Source organism: Cornus florida, unplaced genomic scaffold (assembly GCF_030987335.1).
Source record: "Cornus florida cultivar Cherokee Brave unplaced genomic scaffold, ASM3098733v1 CherokeeBrave_3.0.0_Hap2_Chr06, whole genome shotgun sequence".
Taxonomy (NCBI): Eukaryota; Viridiplantae; Streptophyta; class Magnoliopsida; order Cornales; family Cornaceae; genus Cornus; species Cornus florida.
Genome location: NW_026775576.1, coordinates 103248623 through 103266961, shown reverse-complemented (window position 1 = coordinate 103266961; position 18339 = coordinate 103248623). Strand labels below are relative to the sequence as shown.

The 18339-nt window shown below is 36.8% G+C and overlaps 2 protein-coding genes across 2 annotated transcripts; one reads left to right on the top strand and one right to left on the bottom strand.

Moving 5' to 3' along the window:
* The first annotated feature begins 723 nt into the window (after nucleotides 1–723).
* LOC132314742 (uncharacterized) lies at nucleotides 724–2727 on the top strand. Its single transcript, XM_059813565.1, has 2 exons — nucleotides 724–2065; nucleotides 2315–2727. Exons 1-2 carry the CDS (start codon nucleotides 724–726, stop codon nucleotides 2725–2727), a joined length of 1755 nt encoding a protein of 584 aa, XP_059669548.1.
* Nucleotides 2728–11076: 8349 nt separating this feature from the next.
* On the bottom strand, nucleotides 11077–14954 carry LOC132313509 (cytochrome P450 CYP94D108). Its single transcript, XM_059812304.1, has 2 exons — nucleotides 13848–14954; nucleotides 11077–11710 (listed from the first exon to the last, which is right to left on the bottom strand). The coding sequence occupies exons 1-2, from the start codon at nucleotides 14872–14874 to the stop codon at nucleotides 11208–11210; spliced, it is 1530 nt and encodes a 509-aa protein (XP_059668287.1). The 5' UTR covers nucleotides 14875–14954; the 3' UTR covers nucleotides 11077–11207.
* Between the last annotated feature and the right edge of the window lie 3385 nt (nucleotides 14955–18339).

Here is an 18339-nt window from a genome sequence, read left to right as displayed (position 1 = left end):
ATCTTAAATATTTTGTGAAACTTTAGTTTAGTTGATATAATGTTGTAAGTTATGGACTTTAAAATTTTAGCTATAATTATGGACTGTAACTTGAAGTAACGGATGTGTCCCTTGTTTGGATGAGATGGAGGAACGGGACTTTTGTATGTATGTAACCATTTTGGGAATGTAGTATAATATCTGAATTGTGCGTTGGGACATGATAAGTTAGATTTAAGGCCCAGTGAGACCATTGCATTTATTTTTGTATTTCAACAGGTTGTTGAGGGACATTTTCTACGGAGGTTATGTCAAAATTTTTATAGATTTTTATTATTATTTTGGTATTTTTTCGGGTCGTTACAAATTTGGTATCAGAGCGATGGTTCGAATACCATTAGCACAACGGGTAGAGGCCTACCTAGGATTGCATGAGGAGTTGAGTTATTTGCTTACTTGCATAATTGTTTACTTGATTGTATGCTTATATGCTTATGTGTTAAGGTGCTTATAATTATTTGAAAGGCACGCTTAATTGTTTAATTGCTTAGATGAGTACGTGCTAAGTGCTTAGAATTGTTGCATATTATTAGCATGATCATGTTTCTCATTAGTTGGGTATTCTGGGAGCAAGGAAGGTGTTTATGTGTTTCCATTTTTGTCAACTCATTCATGTGAGGATTCCGTTATCGTGCGTATTTTAGTGTCATCGTTATTGATCCGTTTCTTTTTTCTTATAGCGTCATGCCACCACGAAGGGATCCTGGGGAAAGTTCTAGTTCCAATCCTGTGGAAAGGGATCGGGAGCAAGTTGAGGAAGATATCTTATTGCGTGATTTGGTCCCACCAAGAGAAGGACAAGCGAGGGGGACCGTTGACCCACCTTTTCAGATAAATAGGGAGCAGTTGAGGTTAGCCATTCAGGCGGTTATTTTTGATGCATATCGACTGACAGGTGCGTCATCGTCACAGTTTGTGCCACCATCGGCACCATCACCACCACCTCCAAAGAAAAATGAGTTAGATGATACTCTTTACCACATTACTAAGTTTGTGAAGTTGATGCCAACTCTGTTTGAGGGCGGTCCAAATCCGCTTGTTGCGGATAGTTTCATGGATAGGGTGGAGAAGCATATTAATGCCATGAATTTGGCAACGGACAAGTTGAAAATTACATTGGCTACTTACAATTTTGTGGGCGATGCTGAGATTTGGTGGAAGACCGTTTCTCACACCCATAATCTGGATACTATGACATATGATACTTTCAAGAAGTTGTACCATGAGAAGTACTTTCCGGCGCCTAAGCGGAGGGAACTAAAGAAGGAGTTTGATGGGTTGAAGCAAGGAAGCATGACAGTTATAGAGTATAAGAATAAGTTTACATTGCTTTTGAGGTTTACACCGGGGATTACTAAGGATGAGGAAGGAAAGATAGAGAAGTTTGTGAACGGTCTTAATTTCATCATCAGGCCAATTGTAGCTGCCTCAGAACCGTCAGAGTACGCAAAAACAGTACGAAAGGCCTTAGTAGTTGAGGCTGAAAGCAGGGACAATAAGGCTATCAGGGAATCCTACAAGCACAATATAGGTTTGAGTACTTTCTCCGAGGGTCAATCAAGTAAGAAGCAGAAGGATGAGCAATCAGGGTTCAGAGGACAACAGCCAGTCAGATCCGCACCCACAACTTCAGTGTCCATGGGGTCTTCTACACCAAATGTTACTTGTTTTAGATGCGGACAGCTGGGACATTACAAGTCCCAATGCACTCAGGCTCAGTTAACTCAAGTGATTTGTTTCAAGTGTGAGCAGTCCGGGCATCACAAGTCCCAGTGTACTCAGATTCAGGTGTCGTCTAGTGGATGTTTTGGGTGTGGCCAGCAGGGCCATAGGGTGAAAGATTGTCCACATCGGGGCAGTGGTTTGGGCAGAGGTGGAGGTTCACAGCAGAGGCAGATGCAGTCTGCCATAGTTCAGTCAGGGTTTCGACCGCCACCACCACCTCAGCCGTCTCAGCCAGCTGTGTTAGCCCAGAGTTCTCGACCTGGTAGGGGAGCTTCTTCGAGTGCACCCACTCAGCAGTCTGGTTATTAGGTAGGCGGTTCTCAGGGGCAGAGGACCCAGGGTCGCGTGTTTGCATTCACTCCAGCAGAGCCACCATCCAGTTCTTCAGTTGTTAGGGGTATGTTTCTTGTGTCCCATTCTTGGGCACGTGTATTGTTTGATTTCGGTGCTTCTTATTCATTTATTGCTTCATCATTTGCACGGGCCTTAGGGTTGGAGGTCAGTTAGTTAGACAGACTGCTCTGTGTTGACACACCTATTGGGGATTCAGTCACTCTTGGTAGAGTTTGTAGGAGTTGTTCCATCACGATTGTCGGACGTGTTCTTGAGTTTGATCTCATCCTTCTCGAGATGATAGGATTTGACATCATTCTTGGGATGGACTGGTTGTCATCATTCAGAGTTGTCATTGATTGCTTTAGGGGCAGAGTTTCAGTGTGTACCCCAGATGGGGATTGTTTCTGTTTTGTGGGAGATCGGTGTGATCCTCTCACTCCTTCATTCTATGGTGCTAAGGGTCGGGATCGGCAGACATTCTTCTTGGCTAGTCTGTTCGCCGATGATGATGTGGAGTTTTGTGGGGTTGATTATCCCGAAGTTGTATGCGATTTTCTGGATGTGTTTCCAGAGGACTTGACTGAGTTGCCTCCACATAAGGCTGCAAATGAACCGAGCTGTTCATGAACAGCTCGGGTTCAGCTCGTTAAGGGCTCGGCTCGGGCTCGTTTATTAAGCAAACGAGCCGAGCTCGAGCCCAATTTCTAGGCTCGTTTACTAAACGAGCCGAGCCTAAGCAACGTTGGGCTCGGCTCGCATAGGCTCGTGAACATGGGCTCGTTAAGGCTCGTGAACAAAGCTCGTATCAGGCTCGTTATATATATCAGGCCCATTCTATATATATCAGGCCCATTTGTTTTTATTGTGCATTTAAAATGTTTAGTCCATATTATTTTTAAGTTTGGCCCAACTCATATTTTTCATTAATATGGCCCAAGCATTATAACTCACTAGCCCAAAGAAAATCCACCATAGATCCATAGCCCAAATAAGATTTCGTCTCACCCATTAAATTAGAACCCATCTCATCCGTTGATTTTGTAAGATATAAAAAACCTTAAAACTACACCCCACCATTCAGATCTGCCTCTTCTCCACAACATTGTCAGTCTCTCTTTCTCTATCACTCACTCACGAGTTACGAATCAACTCCATCGGCGACGACAACCTTTCCATCTACACAACTACCTCTCTGTCTCTAATCAACTCAATCGCCATAACTCTCTCTCTCAGATCTGAACGCATCGTCTGTCATCGTTATCGTTGGCCGCGGTCTTCTGTCTTCGCCATGGACATCGTCCATTTCCCGCCATCGTCTGTGCCGCTGTCCCTCCATCCTCGTCATCATCGTTGGCCATCCTCTATCATCGCCATCAATTAGGTACTGCATCAATTAATTTTTTGGCAAAACTTTATTTTCACTTTAATTCTATGGATCTGGACAACCTCAAAACATTCTTTAGGCAGTTGCAGACAATTTTGTTTAGCCTTTTTTTCTGCTTCTTCTAAATTTATGGAGACTAATGCTCAATGGCCACAGGTAGCTAAATTAATTTATCTACAACTTATTTTCCTCTGTGATTTCTTTTTCTACTTAATATATATAATGTTTCAGTGGTTCTATAGATATTATTATCATGGGAATTTATAACTATTTGATGTGTTGTATTTTCATAGAAAATGCATAATGCACTCATGCTCAATTTTGTCCTTTTTTCTTTTTTTGAAATTAACTCTTAATTTGTTCATGAAAGATAAAAGCTTGCATTACTGTACCTTTTTTTTTTTTTTTTACCCTTTTTCTTTTTGCTTATGTGATAATTGATAAATCAATGGAAAAAGGTATTGTGGCCTGTAGAATACTAATTAATTTTGAATTTTTTTTTTGTTAAACGAGCCGAGCCCGAGCTTTTAAAATCAAGACGAGCCTGAGCCTGAGCTCAAATTTTTGAGCTCGTCACGAGCCGAGCCCGAGCCCGAGCTGATCCCATAAACAAACGAGCCGAGCCCGAACAACCTAAAGCTCGGCTCGGCTCTGCTCATTTGTAGCCTTACCTCCATACCGAGAGATGGAATTTGCTATTGATTTGATGCCTGGTACCGCGCCAATCTCTATGGCACCGTATCGTATGACACCGATTGAATTAGAAGAATTGAAAAAGCAACTTGAAGATTTGAGAGCGAAAGGCTTTATACGACCGAGTGTGTCACCGTGGGGTGCACTGGTCTTGTTCGCTAAGAAGAAAGATAATTCTTTGAGGTTGTGCATTGATTACCGGAAGTTGAATCATGCCACCATCAAGAACAAGTACCCTTTGCCAAGGATAGATGATTTATTTGATCAGTTGAGGGGAGCTAGTTGTTTTTCGAAGATTGACTTGAGGTCAGGCTATTATCAGTTACGGGTTAGAGAGGAGGATATTCCAAAAACCGCGTTCCGTACGCGATATGGACATTATGAGTTTCTTGTTATGCCCTTTGGATTGACTAATGCGCCAGTGGCATTTATGGATTTGATGAACCGCGTTTTCCACGATTACCTAGATCAGTTTGTGGTAGTTTTTGTGGATGACATTCTTGTGTATTCACGGACTCGGGAGGAGCACGAGGTCCATTTGAGTATAGTGTTGCAGATTCTACGGGAGCACCGTTTGTACGCCAAATATGAATAGTGTGAGTTTTGGCTACATGAGGTGAAATTTTTTGGACATGTTGTCTCGGAAGGTGGGGTTTCAGTTAATCCTTCAAAGATAGAGGCAGTTTTGAATTGGGAGCAACCCAAAAATGCTTTGAGATCCGGAGTTTCTTTGGCCTAGCGGGTTATTATCGGAGATTTGTGAAGGATTTTTCCCGTTTGGCAGCTCCTATGACCAGATTGACCCGGAAAGGGATCAAATTTGCATGGAATGAGGCATGTGAGTCATCCTTTCAAGAGTTGAAAACAAGGTTGACTACGGCTCCGGTGTTAGTGATACCTGAGCATGGCTTGGGTTATGTGATCTATTGTGACCCCTCACATGATGGTTTGGGTTGTGTACTGATGCAAGATGATAGAGTAGTGGCTTATGGGTCTCGACAGTTGAAGACTCACAAGCTTAACTACCCTACTCATGACTTAGAGTTAGTGGCAGTTGTATTTGCTTTGAAGTGTTAGAGACACTATTTGTATGGTGAGAGATTTGAGGTGTTCTTGAACCACAAGAGTCTCAAGTACCTTTTCTCCCAAAAGGACTTGAACAACAAACAGAGGCAATGGGTTGAATTCTTAGAAGACTACAATTTTGATTTACAGTATCATCCTGGCAAGGCAAATGTGGTAGCTGATGCTTTAAGCTGGAAATCTCGTGGGACTTTGGCTAGTTTAGCCATTCGAAAATAGAAGATGCTGGAAGATTTGGCTGAAATGGGATTGTATTGCTTTGATGATGATGATGATGGCAGTGAGTCAGCATTTTTGTTTAGTCTCATGACTCAACCCACTCTTGTTAGACGGGTGATTGAGTCACAGAGACAGGATTCAGATTTGGATGCCATTTACACTTTGATCTCCAGTGGCGAGACCGTGAAGGATTGGACCTTACATGCAGATGGAGGTCTCGGTTTAGGGGTTTGTTGGTTGTTCCCACAGTTTGTTGTGAGGACGTCGTACGGGAGTTTCACACTTCCCGCTTTGTAGTTCATCCGGGTGGTACCAAAATGTATCACAATCTGATACGTCAGTATTGGTAGAATGGAATGAAGAAGGATGTTGCACAGTTTGTAGCTAAGTGCCTTACCTGTCAGCAGGTGAAGACCGAGCACCAGAGACCAGCTGGTTTATTGCAACCATTGCCGATAGCGCAGTGGAAATGGGAAAAGATTGCAATGGATTTTGTGACAGGTCTTCCTAGGTCACGGAGGGGAAATGAAACCGTATGGGTCTTTATTGATAGATTGACCAAGACGGCTCACTTCTTGCCTATTAAGGCAACATATGACGCAGAGGCACTCAGTGTACTTTATGTGAAAGAAATTGTGAGATTACACGGAGTTCCAGTGGCTATTGTGTCGGATAGGGATGCTAAGTTCACCTTGAAGTTCTGGGAAGGACTTCAAGTAGTGTTTGGCTCAGCGTTGTACCATAGTACTGCATTCCATCCACAGACGGACGGCCAGTCGGAGCGTACCATCCAGATCTTGGAGGATATGCTTCGAGCTTGTGTACTTGACTTGGGTGGTAGTTGGGAAGATTACCTTCCATTTATTGAGTTTGCCTACAACAACAGTTATCAGGCGAGTATTCAGACAGCTCCATTTGAGGTGTTGTATGGTAGATCTTGTAGGTCTCCTGTCTGTTGGACTGAGGTGGGCGAGACAGCCGCCTTAGGACCCGACATTGTACTCGAGACTACTGAGAAGATTAAGCTGATCAGACAGAGATTGCTTACAGCTCAGAGCTGACAGAAGAGTTATGCAGATAGGCGGAGACAACCGCTATCCTTTGAGGTGTGAGACCACGTTTTTCTTCGGGTTTCTCTAAGGAAGGGGTTGATGAGGTTCGAGAAGAGTAGCAAGTTGTCGCCACGATTTATTGGACCTTTTGAGATCTTGGACTGTGTAAGAGAGGTTGCCTACAGACTAGCATTGCCACTACCGATGGACAGGGTTCATAATGTCTTTCATGTGTCGATGCTACGGAAGTACGAGCCAGATTCGTCTCACATTTTGAGTTGGGTTGATGTGGACATTAATGAGGATGTTTCCTACAAGGAGGGACCAATTCAGATCCTTGACACACAACAGAAGGTGTTGAGGAAAAAGACGATACTGTTGGTAAAGGTTCTTTGGAGGCATCATGGAGTTGAGGAGGCTACTTCGGAGCTCGAACAGGAGGTTCGCTCCAAGTATCCAGAGTTGTTTTCTCCCTCAGGTATGGCCTGATTTTGGGGACGAAATCTTTTAAAGTCGGGGAGAATGTAATGTTTATATATATATATATATATATATATATATATATATATATATATATATTAAAGTTAAAAGATTTTTTTTCAAAAGTTGGTGGGCCCCACCAATAAATTAAAACATAACGAAGGCCATAAGGCCATTTCTTAGACTCGTGGGTTTTCTATCTCTCTGCTGCATCACTGCTCTCGGCAGTTTTTTTTTTTTTTTTTTTTTTTTTTTTTTTTTTTGCAATTGCAAGCTTGATCTAGCTCTATCCCTTTGAAATTTGGTAGAACTTTGTGAAGCAAAGTTGGAAAGCTCGTCGAGGCCTTCAATTTGATAGGAGCCAATCATCATTTGGTGTACTCTAGGGAGTTCGAAATTCTAGGGTTCTTGGGCTCAAAATTGGGAGTTTTGCATCTAAGTGAGGTAGGGGTGTTCTAATGCATGAATTCTTGTATTTTTCTGAGTTTCTAGCTTAAAGTGATGCCTAACATGTTCAATTAGTGCTAATTCTTGCAAAGATTTGTTTAGAATAATAAGCATGGAATGTATGTGACTATTTGTTAATTGTTTTGAAGTGATTTAGCATGCTTACATGTTTGTATGAAATTGAGTTTAAAATTTTACATGCTAATTATGCAAAGTTAATATTAAATGAGAGCTCCATCATGTATTTTATAAATTTGTCTTGTATAGTATGTGTGACAGTTATATGGTTGGGTTGATAAATTAAAGTACAAGCATTCATTCATTCATTGGGAAAGAGAAGGGGAAAAAAATATTTTTAGAACAAACGAAATTATTTTAGGAAAAATATTTTATAAAAGTGTTGCGAAAACCGGACGCCTAGGAGGCGCCTAGTGGCCCGTGATGTTAGTGTAGTCTAGAAAGGAATATCGTTGAGTTAACTAGACCGGATGCGACGCCTTGGAAGTGCCTTGTGGTCGTGAATAGTTAACCAACCTTCCTTTCGTGACGCCTTGGAGGTGTCTTGGATTGGACTACATTAACGGTTTGGTTGTTGAAACGGAATTGTTTCGGAAACGGGGAGTGGCATAGGCATAACATTGCACTTCATGGTACATGTGGGAAATTTGTGATTGGATGTTATTTATACTATGCTTGTCATTGTGATTGAGATTATGTTTTCCCCATGGTATGACCCCGTCCCTTTTTATCCATTCTTTGTGTGGGATTCACGGGGATATAAGAAGTGTGTCTTAGACACTTCCTACTGAGTTTATGCTCACCCCATTATTTTTTAACATTTTTTAGGACACGGAAAAGAGGTGGTGGATGACGATCCACCACTGGTTTAGACTAGCTTGGAGATCTATTTTATTTTGCTATATTTTGCTATCTTTTGTATTAGAACTTTAATATATTTTGTAAATGTAATCTTAAATATTTTGTAAAACTTTAGTTTAGTTGATATGATGTTGTAAGTTATGAATTTTAAAATTTTAGCTATAATTATGGATTGTAACTTGAAGTAATGAATGTGTCCCTTGTTTGGATGAGATGGAGGAACGGGACTTTTGTATGTATATAACCATTTTGGGAATGTACTATAATATTTGAATTGTGCGTTGGGATAGGATAAGTTAGATTTAAGGCCCAGTGAGGCCATTGCATTTATTTTTGTATTTCAACAGGTTGTTGAGGGACATTTTCTGTGGAGGTCATATCGAAATTTTTATAGATTTTTATTATTATTTTGGTATCTTTTCGGGTCGTTACAAGCTCGATGGTCTTTGTTCAGCAGAATGAATTTACGCGAAAAAGTCTACCCAATTTCCCTGTTTAGGTCATGTGGCTTGATTGGCCCTGTTTGGGCTTGGGTTGTTTTCCCCGGGTCCGGACTTGGACTCGGTTTTGGTGCTAAAATTGGTGGTTGTATAAATTTTTAGTGAAATGACGTAGTTTTATGTAAGGGGTAAAATTGTCTTTTACGAATTCCGTTACAACCAATTAGCCGGAGATGTCACATTGGGAGTTAATTACAAAAATTCAATAATTCAAGGGGGTTAATTACAAAAATTTAATAGTTCGAGGGGACAACTTATAATTCAGGGGAGTTAATTACACATGGACAATACTTCAATGGATTTTTTTGCACTTTATCCTAAACAATATAAATTTATGACCAGCGATCCTTTCAACCATATTCTCCTTGGACACCTACCATAAGCATTCTAATATTAATAAAAATAATTCTACATTAGAAATTCATACTTAGATCTTTAAACATCTGCATTTAACACTTTTAATTTAACCGAATGGGTTAACTTAAATGAGTAAGTCACTTATTAATTAATCTTTGTCTCTCAGAAAATATCAATCTAAAGTTGAACTCATCTAGAATGTAAATAATTTTTTAAAAGATGATCACATAAGTAGTGAGTACGACCAACTTAAAAAAAAATCAATATGAGACCAGAACTTTTGACCATGTAGGTTTTGGGATAAGAATTCTTAATTACACAACTCCCAGCTAAAATCTGGGACCAATCAAGCTAAATTACAACTCTCAACTAATTTCTTAATTTGCTTACCATGAAGTATAAGTTGATTAAGTTATACTTTCGGCTGCTTATACTAATCCAATTATATTCAATTAAAGAAAAAATCTAGAAGTAAAAATTAAGTAAAACAATTACTTTTGGGGAAAATAAAACTAAGTTTTTTTTTTTTTGGGTAATAGCTGAGAAAAAAGTGGTTGACAAAAGATAATATGACAAGATTTCTCAATAATAAAATATATAAATTGTTTTATATATGTAAAATAATTATTTTTTGGGGGGAAAATAAGAAAGCACATGACAAGACTTCGATGCTAAGATGAAGATCCTAACAGCAAATGAAATATAATGTTTTATTTTCAGTATTCTAAAAAGAAGTACTAAACATTTCGGACATAACATCAATCATTTTAAGTTTATAAGTTGGAAGTTAGATCAGTTGCTTTGAATCATTCAACAAATTTTAGTGCAGAAGCCAATGACCTTAAACTTCCTCTTTCGACGATTCATGCAGGTTAATAAAGATGGTGACTATTTATTTATTTATTTATTTGTTATAGGTAAAAGATGGTGACTTGTGAGTATTTAGCATTTTTTTTACTCTGTCGAATCAAATATATGAACAAAACCATAATTCACTACGGCCTCCAATTGAAAAGGGTCTCAAATTTAGTACTGTAATGTAATATAGTAGTATATGCCTAAAATATTACAATTTTTCATAATTGAATGTAACTAGCCATTTAATCAATTAAAAGACATCAATTTTAGCCATAATTTCCATAAGTAAAAGACAATACACAAAACATATATCATGTAAATTTATGACAATAAATAACTTTCAAAAAAAAAATTATAACACGTATTTATAATATCAATTTATATATGTAATATAATAATTTGTATGGTAAAAATAATTTTTTTCTATTCCTTTCTTTCAAAAGAAAAAAAAAATATTTTATATTTAAACAAGAAATTAATTTTTTTATTATTATATTAGTTTTGGGCTTACGTGCCTGGATGATAATTAAACTCAGTTTAAATAACCAAATTTTTAACTCACCGTTGTAATCAACTATTAAAATTTTAACTCATGAACGTAATCAAGTGTCAAATTTTTAACTCAACTGAGTTCATACAACAAAATTATGACAGTGATTGGAATGCTTTAATTTATAATTTTGTATCTCAAAATGTAAGATAATCACATTTGCTTTTATATGAAGTAAAATTTTGATTTTTGTGACTAAGTTGTGTGGAATATTTTTAAATTTTTTAATGTAAATTGGATTGTACTCTTTATAAAATACAAGGCTAATTTTTGTTTTGTGTATTTTTAACCTTAATATATTTTATTATGTATTTATCGTCTAATTTTAATGTAAATTTTGTACTTGTATAAATTTTGTACTCATGTAAAACCTCATATATAAAGGGCATTGCATCTAAAAATTTGCCTTAGGTTCTCAAAATTTTGAGAATCTCAACCCGCCTAACATATTTGTGTCTCACGTTACAAATTCACTAATATAATAATTTTAAATATGAGTATATAGATTTTGTTTTACAATCATACAGGTGAACAACACTACATATATCAAACAAATAATAATTCTTGTTTTGCCATGTAACAAAACCTAACATACAATAAGTAAGTCAATTAATCCAATCCACACATCTCTCTTTCACTTTCACAGGCAAACCACCTTTCATCCTGAGAGTCAACGACAACAAATGTTCGGGACATGTGTCCTTATCTTGTACATCAATCACAAACCTCTCCATAACTGATGCTACAATCGACTTCATCTGAATATACGCCATATCCTTCCCGAGACACATCCTCGGACCGGCATGAAAAACCGGAAAACGGAACGGACTCTCTTGCCTACACGTCCCGTTCTCCATCCAACGTTCCGGTCGAAACTCGTAACAGTCTTTTCCCCAAATGCCCTCCATCCTCCCCATGGCATAGGTGTGGTACGTAACAAACCACCCCTTCCCCACCACTGTACCGTCCGGCATCACATCGCCGTCCTGACACAGCTTCGTGTCCACCGGCACCGGCGGATATAACCGCAGTGACTCCGATATCGCCGCCTGCATATAATGCATTCGACGAAGCTCGTCGAAACTATAAGTAGCTCCTCTTTCTTTACCTGTAAACAAATACAAATACTGAAGTTAAGGTCCTAAAAATTCAGTCATCCTCATTCCCAGCCCGTCCAGAATAATTTAACAAACAACCCCTACATTTTCTCGCCTTCTTTTTTGGGGAAGAATTCTGCAAAATGATTTTTAGTTGGATTAGTTACGGTGATTTGCTATCAATTTTAATTGATCATATATGTAAAATATAAAGTTCTTCACTTCATTATATATAAAGAGTAGTAATTTAAGAACGAAAAGATAAGGGACCAATTAAAATTTTAAGTCAATTAATTCAATTTTAGACTTCTGCCCAAATCAATCTAACCACACCTTTGTTTAAGTTCAACTCATAAAATATAAAATAAAAAATAAAAAATAAAAAATTTCTTAATTTTCCCCTCTAGTCTTAAAAACACATATTTAAAAATTATTTCAAATAAGCATTCTTCCGCAATTTACACAATTGTACCAAATAAACATAATAAAAGAAATTTTATATATAGCAAAAATATAAAGGTAAGATAATACATTTTGCATTATAAATGGGGCGAGAGAACTTCTCCTAAAATTAGTTTCAAAATCATTAAACATACTTCAAAAAGAAACTATTTTACCATGCCTATACAATTATCTCTTTTATTATTTTAAAAAATGAGATAATTACACTTGCTTCTCCTGAAAATTGTATAAATAACAATGAATCCTCATATAATTTCAAATATACCATTGACACCCTCTTTCAAACTTTCTAAAGTCATTCTCAAATTTTAAATATTGATCATGACATTATCCGAGCAAATAAAAGTGTCAAATTTTATAAGGCTAGTTTTAGTCCGACCTAAACCACCTAATCCATAAGAAAGATAGGTATTAATATTTAAAACGGATGGAAAGTCTTATTCAAGCATTAAGTATAATTATCCCTTAAAAAAAAATACACTAACCATCAAGGGGTATGAACTTTAATTTTACAAGTTCAGTATTATCCTTGTAAAACCAATGTCATTTTACTTTTTATGTTAATATAAACGGTAAAGTATAACCACACCCTTTGAGATTTGACAAAAGGACACTAAAAAGAAACTTATCTGTTTTTTGGACAAAGATACCCTTTGAAGTTTTAAAAATGGACAAAGGCACCCCTTTACATGAAAAATTGACCAAATTACCTTTTGACCGTTTATGAAACTTTTTAAACTTTACACTTTAATAAATTGGACTAATCTACCCTCATGAACAACAGTTGGAAAATAACAAAACTTTATTAAATACAACTTTCATTACAAGGGAATTTATCACCAGACTTGAATACAATAAGAAAGCACCTTCTTTTAGTTCGTTTACATTTTTTAGTCATACTGAAAAAACCATCTAATTAGAGCACTCATCCTAAACAAAAACAGCAGAAAACTTGCTAATTCTAGTTATAAACTATTTCATTCTTATTAGTTTTTTTTTGTGTTAAAAGGAGACCAATTGAAAAAAATTCACCAATTTTATAAAAATTATATGGCCTTACCTTCCAAATACACCATGAGTAGATTGGGGTTTTCACCTTCTTGTAATGAAAGTTGTATTTAATAAATTGTTCATGAGTGTAAATTAGTCCAATTTAGTAAAGGGTAAAGTTAAAAAAAAAATTTAAACGGTCAAAAGTAATTTGGTCAATTTCTCATGTAAAGGAATGTCATATTTTTGTTTAAAAAAATAGGTAAATTTTTTATAAATATCTTTTGTCAAACCTCAAGCAGCAATGTTATACTTTACCCTACCATAAAATAACTTTGCATATAATAGTATAGTGACCCCACCATAAGACCATCTAACTACAATTTCTTTTTTCAGTAAAATAGTACACAAAACTACAAAAAGGTTGGAGAAATATGGAATATCCTTAAAGTACAAACTACACTATTACTCCTTGACTAGTAAAGTAGTAATTTTTTATTTTCTTGACAATAAAAACTAACTATTCATCATAATGGTGTTATAAAAAACATGAGAGCCAAACAAGATTGTGCTTTTAAACGGCAAGTGTGTTGGTATGGTGTTATCCGTTCCAGGTTTAACAATTTCACACAAACACCATTTTTAAGGTAAAAAATAAGCTAAACTTTCAATAACAAAATTCAAAATAAGCTTTACCGTATTGAACTCTAATTGATTCGAGCTCTTGTAGTATACGTTTCTCTACGTCCGGTTTTGATGACAGCAACCAAAAGAACCAACTCAGAGCTGACGACGTCGTATCACGCCCCGCCAGAATAAAGCTTATCACGATGTCTCGCAAAAACTCCGGCGAGTCCTCCTCCGTCCCGATGAACCGGGACAGTAGATCTTCGTCTTTCCTCTCTGCCCTCTCCTCCATTCTCGATCGTATGATCTTATCCGCAAAGTCATGAACGGTCGAGATTGAATTCCTCAATCCAATCTCCGAACCCACGTTGAAAAACTTCTTGATCCTGTACAGATACGGTAACGCATACATAAACCGACCCGCACTCAGTGTCGCCGCCTCGTCGAACGCTGCCATGAACTCGCCGCCGGCGGTTCCGTCTCCACCGAGACAACCCGGGTCGACGTTGAAAGCCACTTTACAGATACTATCAAAAGCGAACCGCTCCAACACGTCCTGCATATCCAAGACCCGGTTCGTTCGAGCCGAGTCTTGGAGGATCCGGATTAACCGGGTTTGGATCTCGACGCTCACGGTTTGGATGACGAAGTTCCGGAGCGACTTGGTGTTGAATTCGTAACTGGCGGTTTTGCGCTGGACCTTCCAGAGGTCGCCGTCGGAGTTAAAGATTCCCCGGCCGAGGAAGTCTTGGAGGAGGGTGATGAACCGAGGGCCTTTTGGGTAATTCTCGAAGTGGGTCTTGAGCATGTGTTCGACGTTGGAGGGGTTCGCAGTGATGATGCCGTGGACGTTGCCCGGGCGGTGGAAGACGGCGGAGTTGGTGGGGCAACGAGAAAGGACGGCAGTGGTCCAGTCGAGGAAGCGATGGCGGTTGAGGAGGAATTCCGGGAGGCTTCCGACTAATGGGTATTTTTTGAAGCCGGTAGTTGTGGTGGATGATTTGGGTTTTGGCCCTTTTGGATGGAGGAAGATGCGGTAGAGGTAGAGAGAGAATATGGAGATGAAGAGGAGTGTTTGGAGAGAGAAGAGTTCCATTTTCAGAGAGAGAGAGACAGAGAGAGAGAAAGAAGAGGGGGAGGGCAGTCCGTGAGAGGCAGGGGTGTGTTGAATGTGTGATATACCCACTTATATGGAATTGGTGGACAAGATAGTAGCTGAATTAGGAAACAACAACTTATTAGTGAAATTTTGTAAAATTAATATGATTATTAGACAATTATGACTGTTGGATTGGTGGATTATAGAAGGATTTGTTTCCGTAATTATATGACTATTACTATTATCATGAAAGTGGTGTTTTTAGCTTTTGAATTGTTGACTGGTATTTAATTTGAAGGGATTATTACGGATAAATGATGCTAATAACTCATATTTATCATTTAATGTAATTAAAAATTTATAGTTACAAAAAAATAAAAATATAAAAAAATAATATTTATCCTCATTGAGGTATCACTTTTGGGCACATAGGTACCACTTTTTGTACACATAAACATCACTTTTTGTGTTACACAAAAAAGTAGTACTTAATGCACAAAAAGTGATATCTACGTGAATAAAAGTGGTATCTCTATGTCCAAAATAAAAGTGTATAAAAAGTGGTACCTCAGTAAGCAAAGGTAAATAATGTTTTTTCATGTCTATATCAACATTTTGGTCTAACTTAATTTTTTTTAAATTATGAAACTTTGACTCCATTAAATGATAAATATGAATCATTAGCACCATATAATTGTAATAATTCTTAATTTTAATTACTTAGTTTGGGAATGAGAGAATAAAAAACCCACGTGGAGGTGCAATAGACACAGATTGGTGATTTGATATTTTGGTTTACATCCGAGTATCCTTTACTTATGGAAAAATCATACACTCGCCTGCCAAAGAAAAGAAAAGGAAAGTCTTTTAATCATCATTCAATCGTGGTGAAGAGAAAAGAAGTTATGATAGCCATTCCAATGAGCACGCATATCTCGTGATCATGAGAGTATCAAAAGTGTTTTTTTTGGTATGCTTGTAGGGTTTCACCACAATGGTCGTGGTGAGCCCATCTATCTTCAATATGCATATTAGCAGCAAAGGTTTTTTGGGGGGTGGGCCTAAGGTTCTTTAGGGTGTGGGTAATAAGAACATGTTTGGAGCGCAGGAGTTGCACTCGTTAAATAATTATTATTATTTTATTTTATTTTATTATTATTATTATTATTTTGATTAAAAAAGTTCCTTCCAACCAATCGAGGTTACTTTTTGATTCATTATAAAATTACTCCCACTAAGGTAAGAGGGATTTATGCAATTGGATCAATTAAAAATAATATAACATAACATAAAAGCCCCTTTGATTTAGTAAAAGTAACTTCTCTTGATTACATGGAGGGGACTTTTTGAAAGAAAAAAGAAAAAGAAAAAAAAAAAATGAGAGCTTATGCAAAACACTTATATACAATTGATCCTTAATTAATTTAATTCAGGAAAAATATATATATATAGTTCATCTTTGGAGAGGAGGGATGAAGATTAAATTAAAAATTTCAGTCTTGTGGATTAGTGTTACAAGGGAGGCTTGTCCTACATTAGGAGCGGATGAAAAGTGAAAAGAGTATAAATAAATGGGTATACAGCATTATTTAATAATTTAAATTTTTGAATAAATAAATAACCACCCAACCAGACTTTTGAATAGATGGATAAGCCTCCGCCAATTACAACTAGCTACTTGACCATATATATTCCACCTTTGCTCAATTATTATTATTAGTGTTTAAATGATAATGTAGAAGTCAAAAACGAAAGAAGAGTGTGACTCAATAGCTTAGGTCAGCCCATAAGAATCTGGAGTTAGGCAGCCAATTGGGCTAAATGGACCACTCAATTATCATAACACTGCCAGCCGATCGACTTAGCAGGTGGATCCTATATATATTCCTAAAGAAGAGAGAAATGAAACCCCCCACCCCCCAAAACCACATTTTTGGGTGTTTTAAAAGGGAAAGTATCCTCAACATTCAACAAGGTAATTTATCTCCAAGCATTTAGAAGTATTTAATTTTACATTATCTTTTGACTAAAAATGCATTTTATTATTCTTTCTCAGCCAACTCTTACTACAAAAGCAAGATCCGTAGTTCCTATCAAAATTGTTGTTGGCATGATTGGAGTGAGGGGTATATTATATCCACCAATGAATATTGTTAATTACTATCCTTCTTAAAATTAGTTTCGCAAAAAAAAAAGATATTTCAAAATTACAGTTGAAAATAATTTAAGGGTTTGTGTAAAAATATGCAAATTTGGGTATAATTATTTTTTTTATTTTTTTATTTTTAAGAATTTGTGAATAAGAATATAGATTTAAATGAATATGTGATAATATTATATATATATGTGTGTGTGTGTGTGATTCAACTAACTAGATGTTGCAATGGGATAAAACTCTGGAAGATAGAAGAGATCTAAATGACCTATTAGTTATTTGATGTTGTGAAATCTTAAAATATTTTCTTAACTCAGAAAAATATATGAAATCTTCCAAATCTTCAATTATAACAGATAAAGATTGATGATAATGAGGGAAATCGAAAGAGGAAGCGTAACGTAATAGTGTTTTTAGTCACACGATATCGTATCATTAGTTAATTAAATTGTTGATGTAGTGCTTTAACAACTATATACTTAAAAACTTGTAGATGTTTAGAGATAAATTATGACATCATTCTTGGAAAAAATATATATAGTAAGAGAGGAAAAAACTAATGACGCGTGAACACATTACTAAGAAGGTTGATTTTTTATTTATTTATTAAATTAGCATCATCTAAAGAAAACGATGGAGACCGTCTTACAACTGAGAGGGAGAGTCTCAATATCATGACTCGTCAATTAATTGTGAGGTTTAATTATTTGATATTTCTTGCAATTAATGTCTGGTAGAAATGTGTATAATTAAAAATACTTAACAGAGAAGGTACCGGAATATAACTGAGTATCCTTTATATTATCAACAACTGGCGCAAAGTTTAACACAGATTGTGTTTTTTACACCACAAAATGTATAACATAGATTGTGTTTTGTATACCTTCATATTTTCAAATGCCTCCATAAAGCAGAAAGCGGAAAAAAAAAAATCCGAAAAATCTCGTTTGGGCCTGTTATTAAAGCCTGTTTAGAGGAAACTTAAACTTGTGGACATTTTTTTTACATTAAATAAATGCGCTCATCAATCCAAGATACAGCCTTAACATCTCTCATCTATTTGTGTCATTAATCATTATTGTTTATGTTGGGCTTTCATTTTGCATAATGGGCCATCCGTTGTAATTGGACACTTTAAGCCTAGGTCATTTGAGATCCTATTAAAACAGTTTTCTCCTACTGAATTCTGGCCATCTTTCTTGTCCTTTCTTTTGGGGGTGTAACTTGGGTGGGCCAACCGAACCCAACCCAATCCTAGCCTAATTTTTTATAGACTTGGCAACCATTTTTATAAGGGAAAATTATAA